This window comes from Papaver somniferum, unplaced genomic scaffold (assembly GCF_003573695.1).
Source record: "Papaver somniferum cultivar HN1 unplaced genomic scaffold, ASM357369v1 unplaced-scaffold_19, whole genome shotgun sequence".
Lineage (NCBI taxonomy): Eukaryota > Viridiplantae > Streptophyta > Magnoliopsida > Ranunculales > Papaveraceae > Papaver > Papaver somniferum.
The window spans coordinates 9,991,907-10,001,541 of NW_020628818.1; the positions used below are offsets into that span (position 1 = coordinate 9,991,907).

Here is a 9,635-nt window from a genome sequence, read left to right on the forward strand (position 1 = left end):
AGGGGATCCTTTATCCCCTTATCATTTTATAATTTCTATGGAAAATCTTTCTAGATTACTTATGAATGATGCTACTAACCATGTCATCTCTGGAGTTAAGGCTGCTAGGAATATTTCTTGCATAACTCATTTTTTTTTTTGTAGATAATACTCCCATTTTCACTAAAACAGACATGCATAATATAGCAGGTATCTTAGATATGTTTGAGCAATTTGGTATGTACTCTGGTCAAATTCTTAACTTTGATAAATCTGGTATTTATTTAAGTAAGAACATTAGTCCTAGACTCCTAGTGCTGGAATAAATCTTGCTTATGCTCCTAAGATGACTGAGATGAAGGATACTGATAAAATTTTTGAAGTTACTCTGTTAATTGGAAGAGATAAAACTAAATCTTTTAAGCCTATCCTTCATTCCTTTGGCTCTAGACTTAAAAAATTGGAAAGGAAAAACTATGAACAAATCAGCCAGAACCATTACCCTTCTATCTTATAGGATTCCTAAAACCATGATTAGCCGAATGGACTCCATTCAGAGAAAATTTTGGTGGGGGTAAGATAGTCATAAAGGTCTATACTTCATAGGATGGAACAATCTTATGCTTCCTAAAGCTCTTGGAGGATTGGGATTTAGAAATCTATAACACTTCAATACTGCTCTTTTAGCTAAAGTGGTTTGGAGAGCCTGTAATGATGAAGATTCTCATGTTTTTTCAAATTATTAAAGCCAAATACTCAAAGGATAGTAGTTTTCTGCATTTAGATAAACTCAAGGATGACTGTTTTTGGTTGTGGAAAAGTATTTACTCTGGTCTTGAGATTGTGCAACAATAGCTCACATGGACTATAAGATGTGGCACTAAAATTAGCATATGGCTAGATTGTTGAGTTATAGGTCTTGATATCCCACTTGTACAAATTGTTGGTTCATCTAGAATTTTAATCTGGTTTGTGATCTATTATTGCGAGGAACTAGAGAGTGGAACCTTGATGTTCTTTCTTACGGTTTTGACAGAGTTATATTGATCTAATCGTTAAAATAAAAACCTCATCAACATGAGAGGATTTTATTATTTGAAAGCATGACAGGAAAGGAAAGTTTTCTGTTTAAAATGCTTAAATGAGGTTAATAATATTGCTTTTGTAAATAATATTCCTAAGGAGGTATGGAAACATTTATGGAACTGTATAATACCTCATAGTGTACAACTATTTGTTCGGAAATGCACTAAGGATATTATCCCCGTTAGAGCTAAGAGAGTAGTTTACAAGTCTAAAATACAAATCGGGTGTTGTTTCGGCAATTGTAGTGTGTAGTTTTGCTAGATTTATCTAGTTATCTATGGATATCAATATAGATCAAATTGAAGGTAACTTATTAAATATTCAAACATTAATTATTACTTGGTTTTCTTCGGGTAGTAGCAGTGTTTTTGTTTTACACTTGAAAAATATGTTTGCAGGTTAATGTGTACAATGTGGTATATATGGAAGGACATGTGCTCTCTTATGTTTCAAGGTGTTAAGCCTAATGCTCAAAGTACAATGTCTAGAATACATAATATGATAACTCAGTGTATTGAGCTTTTTTATTCCCATAACACTAATGCTGGCAGGATACAAATTAAAGTCTGGTTTCCTCCCGATAAGGAATGTGTCAAAGTTAATTTGGACGGCTCTTACATCGCAGAAACTAAGAAATGAAGTGTTGGACTAACACTTCGTGATTTTAAAGGAAAATGTTTAGATGCTAATAAAGTTTGATGAGGAAGTGGAAGAGAATTATGGGGATGCACATTTTGGATGTAAAGCGTTGGAATTAGCAGTGGACTGGCCGGATGAATTAAGGATTGGCAAAACTATATTTGAAATGGATTGTGACAATGTGATAAATCTATAACAGAGAAAGAATCATATACAGTAGAAACTCTATAAATTAATGTTATCGGGAACATCAAAATTTATTAATTAAACGAGATATTAATTAACTGATAAATTAAAAATTATTAATTTATATATTAATTAATATTTTATTAACTTATATATAAATTTCATATCACAAGTTTAGACAAAATTGATGCTTTCGTCATTGTAAATTTCGATCAATAGATAACAAAAATTTAGACAATTTGGATGAACATACAAACAGTGAAATCACTCAAGACTTGCAATATTTGATCGAGAAGTTGGGCTATCGCAATTTAATGAATGTCGAAGATATCCTAAATTCCAAAAGAAAATGAAGTTACACAGTTGTTGACTGATGAAGAAATAATCGATAGCGTTATGGGAACTGATAAAGATGTGGAAGAAGATGATGAAAGTTTTACAATAGAGCCCCTTCACGAAACGAGGCTATTAAAGCGGCAATCACATTGAATAATTTCTTGCTGAGCTATGAGAAAACAACACCAATGATAAGAAAAACTAGAGATGAAATTCAATGCGATATTGATTTTAGCAAAAAAAAACAGAATACAATTAAGTCATTTTTCAAAAAGTCTTCGTAAATCACTGATGTATTGAATATATATATGCATTATTAATTTATATTTCATATGCGGTCTACATAGATAATCAAAAATGTATTAACTTATAATTTTAGCGAATTATTAATTTGGCACGTTGTCCCCGACTCGGCACTGGCCAAAAATATTATTTAAGAGAGTTTATTAAATAATCAAGTATTATTTAAAAGAGTTTCTACTGTAGTTCAGAAAGTTAAATCTAAGTGTAGTAATAGTAAGTCATGGTTGTTGTTTTTTTAAGTCTATTACTAGGTAATAATGTAGCTCAGTCTTTATCGGAAAGCAAGAGTTGATGAACCAAGTTTTTATTTTATAACAGACTTTCCAGATTTCCTCACAGAATTGTACATGATTACTGTAGTAATTCAGTTTAATCAGGATGCTATTAGGTCACTCATTACTCGTATTACCCATTATGGTGCGCTAAGAAAATTAGGTTACAGAGCAGGTCTTTGAGAGCAGGTTTGGAATTAAAAGTTTGGGTCTCGGACTCTTTTCTTTTTTTTTGATAAGAAGACTTTTATTTATATATAGAAGGAAGATTACAAAATATACAAACGAGAGTTAATCCAAGATTAACTCTATCTAGGATATTGGATCTTTCGTTTCCACTCGAATTCTCTGTAGAGAAGTAACTAATTCTCCTAGATCTTATTTCCTTAGCTAGTTTGTCTTCAAAATCCACAAACTTCCTATTTTTATACATAAAGGTAACCGAATTACAAAACATAGGGGAAAATTTGCATATATAGATGCTTGTCTAAGACCTCCAAGGTTGAATTTCTGGACCTCCTTTCATCAGCTTCATTAATGTTTGACAGTCCTTAATTATGCAGCAATTATTGAGATTCAAATCCTTCACCCACCTAAGAGCCTCGATTCCTTCTTTTGCTTCTGCCTCTAATGGGCATGAAGCCCAGCTGCAACCTGCTCGACACTGCTTCCTGTCTCCTGTTTTATCCAGAATTGAGATTGCGTAACCCATAGAAAAGTCATCTTCAAGAAAGGATGCATCAAAATGAATAAACCAATCATAAGTGCATCTTCCATCTGTGGGATTATCATTGTGTAACATCTTAGCTATGACAAAATCATGACTAGTTTTGCTGTCCCATGGAATATTGAACTTTTGGTGGGAAACTTTAACTAAATCAATTAGCTTATGCACATTAGGCACTGCCTTATCAAACTGCACACTATTTCTAAACTTCCAAATGGACCAGATGATGGACGAAATTAAGTTGTGTTTGCCATTGAAAACTTTATTGTTCAACCAAAATTTAAACCAATGTGTAATATCCTGATTTCCTCTATAGTTATAGATGTTATTAAGTTCAAAAGCATCCCAAATATTTCTAGAAAACAGGCAATTAACAAACAGATGCATTTCATCTTCAATGTCATGAGAATCACAAAGCAAACAATAAGGCTTAAAATCCTTAACATACTTGGACATGTTTTTCCCTAAAGCAAGAGCATTAGACACCACTTTCCAGCAAAACATATTTACTTTAGGAAGAATATTAAGGTTCCAAATTTGTTTCCAAAATCTTGATTCATCCTTATCAATAGTTAGATTATTCAAGAAATTGTAAACAGACTTAGTAGTCAAATTTCTAGAAATAGTAGATTTCCATCTAATTCTATCATGCAAGCAAAGATTAATAGTTACAGAGTTAATAGCATTATGAGAAGAGTTATCAATATACTTGATAATAACATTCATATCCCAGTTCCCTTCTGAATTCATTAGATCACACACATTCATAGGCATATTATTGTCAGTAAAGATCGGCATTAATAGAGAAGTTTGGTTAGGCAGCCAGAAATCAGACCAAATACTAGTAGATTCACCATTGTTAATCTGCCAAACACTATTAGACTTAATAACTTCCAGGCCTTGTTTTAATACTAGACCAAATCCTGGAAATCTTATACTTTCTAGTTTTCCTTAAAGGGTTATGATTCCTAAAGTATTTATGCTTTAGAATTTTGGCCCACAACTGATCCTTGGTGATTAAAGCAAGATTATGCTTATGGGGAATTCTGATTCCCAGACCACCTTGCCGAATATCTTTAGTGTTGGACTTCGGTTTCAACTTATTTAGTGTTGTTTTTTACACGGTTATTTCGAAGCATTGTTATTCCTTTCAGTTTATTATTTGGACAAAAAAAAAATAAACCCGTACTTAGAAGACAATTTAGTCTTTCTCCGAATCAATTTAAACGTCACAGCTCATGGATATCCAATGACCATACTTGCTTAAAGGCAGTGAATATAATAACCTCAATATTAAGCACCAGGACACAAGAATAGAATAGGAGCGAGAGGCATACCAATTGAGTCTAATAACTTGCATCCAATGTACTAGTAAAAGACAATGCTCAAAAATTTATAAACTAGAGTAGAGGTAATTTCAAACTCAAAGTTGAATCAAATAAGGTTGAGCAACAACAAAACACTAGATATGCAAGATGAAGTCCTAGAAATAAGCAACAGCAGCCTAAAAGAGAGATGTTCCCTTTCCCTTCTTGTCTCCACCGATTTCAAAATGCTTGCATCTCTGCAGCAACATAAACAACAATAGGATTAGACAAACATTAAAATAAAATAAAAACATAAGTTGCAGAACACATTAAAGATGCCGACCTTGATAGCATGCTGAGACATATGCTTGCAGCTTTGGCATTGAAGCCTCAACACAATCTTCTTGGTAGTCTTGGCCTGGAGGAAAGATAGCAGAGTGCAAACGATTCAGCTTCAAATTTACAAGATTCATTGTTCCTATTTATGTAAAATAACTTCAACTAGTGAAAGTGAGACGAAAACTGTAGGTAATTACCTTCTTGTGAAAGACGGGTTTTGTCTGTCCTCCGTATCCTGATTGTTTACGGTCATAACGACGCTTTCCTTGTGCAGCAAGACTGTCCTTACCCTTCTTGTATTGGGTAACCTTGTGCAGGGTGTGCTTCCTGCATTCCTTGTTCTTGCAGTATGTGTTCTTTGTCTTGGGAACGTTCACCTGTCAGTGAAAAGCAGCATTACTCAACAATCAGAGAAAGATTGATTGAAGCAGACCAAAATAACCTCCAAACTCAAGACAAGGTTTATGTGCCGCAATGGAATCGGAATCGAAGGTCATACTTTTATTCACAAAGAAACATGGGTATTCATCATACAGGGAGTAGAAGACTAAAGGCTTTAAGAGCCCCCTAAGAAACAACAACAGAAACATACTGGTCACCAAGACTATTTCTTCCTCATATGAGCTAGATGGATGACAATTACAGAAATCAATTGCTAACTTGGGTTTGCAGATAACAAATCACCATAGAAATTACAACTATTCATTGAACTAATATACAAATCAAACATACTGAGATCATTAAATTCTATAATGGAACTGAAAATACTGTTCCATATATGAGAAACATACTAATTTATACTCTACAACCTCCCTGTGAAAGCAACTATACACAATAATCACATGATAGATTCGGCCATTTTATAACTAACAAAATCATCGCGACAAGCTAAACCACAGAACAACCACACTTGCAGTAGATAAACCATAAAACAGTGCAAAGCATTTATCAATTCTTAGGTCAGATTTAAGAGTTTTTCATATTTGTTCACCAGAGACTAAGTATTTGCATACGATTTCACGGATCAACAATTCAACTACCATGGTGTTTTCAATCATTTAAAGATACAGAAACAAAATCTAATCCATGGTTTGATCTTAAGAAGAGAAGAAAAACAGGAACTTACCATGACTGCTAGTAGATGACGGAACGAGAGAGCTCTTCTAGGGTTTCAGAAAGTGTAAGAAACCGAAAATAAAACTTTGAGCCTCCTTATATGAGATCGGAGATGAGTTAGGGTTTTATAAACTTACATACCAATTCTGCCCTTATTAAATTGTTTTAATAACTATTATGTCCTCATATTGTGTACGTGCCAAATACATGATACGTCGAACCCTAACTATAAATAGAAACGAACAAGGTCCATTTCTCCTCTTTGCTAGAGTGAGGTTTCTGTGAAGGCTTGGAGAGAGAAGAAATCTTTGAACAAACCCTAGAAGAGCTAATCTCACTTCGATTATCCCGTAATCATGGTAAACTTAATCTTTTTCTCTTTATCTGATCTTGTTTTAACTGGTTTTGATGTTTCGATTCTTATACTGTAATCTTTTGAATGTATCTTACGAAGTTGAAGATAAGACTGGAAAGAATGTTTATGAGATGTAGTAAATTCTATGTCGACTATTTTGAATCGATTACGGCAATCTTTGTTTCTTAGTTTATGTGTATGTTAGGGTTTTTGGGAAAACGATTGGAATGTAGTTTGGATTAGTATAAAATGTTTGTTTGTGATTATATGAATTCTGAAAATACTTAGGGTTTGGTAGAGTTTTACTTGTGAGATAATTTGATGTCTTTGTATTTCTTTACCCCATAGTGGACAAAATGGGTTTGGTTGTGTGGTACTTCGTATGTATGCATTTTGTGGGTCTGAGTGAATCTGAGTGAACAAATGTTGAATTCACCAGCAGGTTTAGTATTCAATGTATGATAATGATATTCTGGTATTTCTAATTGAGTTGAATTTATGAAGTAATTTAAAGTATGTTTGACGAAAAGAGCATGTGTCTGAAGTTTTTTTTATGTTTCCTTGATGAGGGGTGTTACAGTCGAGGAGGAAAGTTAGAGAGCCAAAAGAAGAAACTGTTACCCTTGGACCCAGTGTAAGAGATGGGGAGCATGTTTTTGGTGTTGCACACATTTTTGCATCTTTCAATGATACATTCATTGTAAGTAATACCTCTGCTTTTCTTTTTATTACATTTGATTTCTTCATGTAATGTTCAATAACAAACAAGGCTGTTTGGACTGCAGCATGTCACAGATTTGTCTGGAAGGGAAACCCTTGTACGTATTACTGGTAAGTCTATCATTTGTGTATTTCCTTTTTTCCTATTGAGTTCTCAACTTTAAAAAGTTGTTGGTGTTGTTGCTTTGTTTGCTCTTATTCTTCTGTTTAGGGAACTCTAATACATTTGAGAATTAATTTTTCGGACATATTTGTTTGTATTCAGGTGGAATGAAGGTCAAAGCTGATAGGGATGAATCTTCACCATATGCAGCTATGCTTGCAGCTCAGGATGTTGCAGCCCGATGCAAGGTAAACCATAACCCTGTATCGTTTACAACAATAGCAATTTTTCTACTGGTTATATGAAGAGAGAAAGTTTAACTGAAGATCCCAAGTTGCCTTTTTGTTGCCTCGTTTCTTGAGGAATGCAAAGTAGTTAATGGTAGACATGGTTTCTCACCTTAAAAGTACAGATTACTGGTTTATAGTTGGCTGTTGTTACTTATTCCCAATTATTTTGGCTTCAAATAAGAATTTCATATAGTTGTCATCGCATTAACATCAGGCCTTACTGGACCTATCCTATCCTTTCTTGTAGGAACTTGGAGTTACTGCGCTTCACATCAAGCTTCGTGCAACTGGTGGGAACAAAACAAAGACACCAGGTCCAGGTGCCCAATCTGCCCTTAGGGCCCTTGCTCGGTCAGGAATGAGGGTTGGTCGCATTGGTAAGGCTCTTTCTGTAGTAGATTCCCATAGTCTAAATGATATTTTATAACATTTTGGAATAAATACCTGACAGCTATTTAACTTGCTGTTTTATGCTTCTAATTGTTTACAGAGGATGTTACCCCCATTCCTACTGACAGCACCCGTAGAAAGGGTGGTAGAAGAGGAAGGAGGCTGTAAGTTATGTCCATGGTGGTGGTTGTGGAGGCCAAAGCTGCAATGGCTCGTCCTGTTGGAGTCTGGGCTTTCCCTTTTTTACTTTTGGAAGAACAGTTTTGTAGCTTTGATAAATGATTGACATGGAACCTTTTTCAAGCGTGAAAGACAGAAATGTAGTGATTAGCTTACAGGGCTGCTCTTTGTTTGGATAAACTAGGTTTTATTGAATTTTACTTTTTATGTCTTTAATATGAAGGTTTTATAAGAATGAAACTGCCGTCTTTTTGAGTTTTTTGGTGTTGTTACTGAGTAGCCTGCATAGGTGTTATATAATCATAAACTTTGAGCTAATGTTGATGTAAAATTAAAAACATTGCAGCTATAAACAGTGGTAGAGTATAGATTTTTAGGCTCTTTGACCCCACTATTCTTCCAAACTTCTAAAATGATTCCAGTTTTCTGCGGTAGCCAGTTGATGTTGGTTGTCACATGTTTATCACATGTATGTTTTTTCGTGTTGCGATTTAATTTCATAGGGATACCAAGAAGGGATCTTGGTGAATGAATATCACCCACAGCACATATCAACTCTGATCTTATTTCTGAGGAAAATATTTCATTGCCGCATATTAGCTTCCACGAGTGGAAACAGTCGCATGACCTGGTTTCTCTTCTTCTTCTTCTTTTCTTTTTGTAAACTAGGAAGTTCATGAAAAGGCTAACTTAAACCGGTAGTAAAGTTTTGAAACGAGCATTTGGACTCATAATTTCGACTACTCACTGGGGGGAGTTGAGGAGAGAGTGTATGCAATCGGGCAACCAACTCAGAAATTTTTCTCTCATATTTTCGTTTTTCGTGCAGATGATCGTTAATTCAGGTCTTGGTTTGTCTAAATTTCTTCTTTATTTGTGTTCTTCATGATTGTCTCTCATTAGTTCAAGTGATTCTCATGGATTCTGGTCCTGAAATCATTTTCGTCGGGGAAAATATTTCATAGAAATTAGGGTTTAATTTTAATGAAAGAGAAACAAAGAAAATACCATCGAATATTCTTCCTCATGATCTCTTTGAGGAAGGTTTGAATCCATGGAAGTTTTCACCAATCGGAAGATTAGATTTACAAAAAGTTAAGTTTGTTGATGTTGCGGTTATTTTGAGAAATCAATGCAAACTGGTTGGAGACTGTAAACTTATTCCTTTAGGATTTCTTCATCTTTAAATTGGGTAATGAAATGGATTGTAAATATATTAGATTTGGTATTTGGGAAGTAAATAATCAAGTTATGAGGATTAGAAAACTGGGTTTCGAATTTTCGTCTTGCTAATCAGAGAAGTTTCA

At 34.3% G+C, this 9,635-nt stretch overlaps 3 protein-coding genes across 3 annotated transcripts; 1 reads left to right on the forward strand and 2 right to left on the reverse strand.

Moving 5' to 3' along the window:
• Positions 1 to 3,288: 3,288 nt before the first annotated feature.
• LOC113338500 lies at positions 3,289 to 4,326 on the reverse strand. The gene has a single exon (XM_026583910.1). The coding sequence runs from the start codon at positions 4,324 to 4,326 to the stop codon at positions 3,289 to 3,291; it is 1,038 nt and encodes a 345-aa protein (XP_026439695.1).
• A 475-nt stretch (positions 4,327 to 4,801) lies between these two features.
• LOC113338307 (60S ribosomal protein L36a) lies at positions 4,802 to 6,381 on the reverse strand. The gene is made up of 4 exons (XM_026583752.1): positions 6,301 to 6,381; positions 5,372 to 5,551; positions 5,179 to 5,253; positions 4,802 to 5,092 (listed from the first exon to the last, which is right to left on the reverse strand). The coding sequence occupies exons 1-4, from the start codon at positions 6,301 to 6,303 to the stop codon at positions 5,033 to 5,035; spliced, it is 318 nt and encodes a 105-aa protein (XP_026439537.1). The 5' UTR covers positions 6,304 to 6,381; the 3' UTR covers positions 4,802 to 5,032.
• Positions 6,382 to 6,529: 148 nt separating this feature from the next.
• Positions 6,530 to 8,588, forward strand: LOC113338243 (40S ribosomal protein S14-2). The gene is made up of 6 exons (XM_026583697.1): positions 6,530 to 6,649; positions 7,226 to 7,345; positions 7,431 to 7,476; positions 7,631 to 7,716; positions 8,006 to 8,135; positions 8,249 to 8,588. The coding sequence occupies exons 1-6, from the start codon at positions 6,647 to 6,649 to the stop codon at positions 8,314 to 8,316; spliced, it is 453 nt and encodes a 150-aa protein (XP_026439482.1). The 5' UTR covers positions 6,530 to 6,646; the 3' UTR covers positions 8,317 to 8,588.
• Positions 8,589 to 9,635: the final 1,047 nt, after the last annotated feature.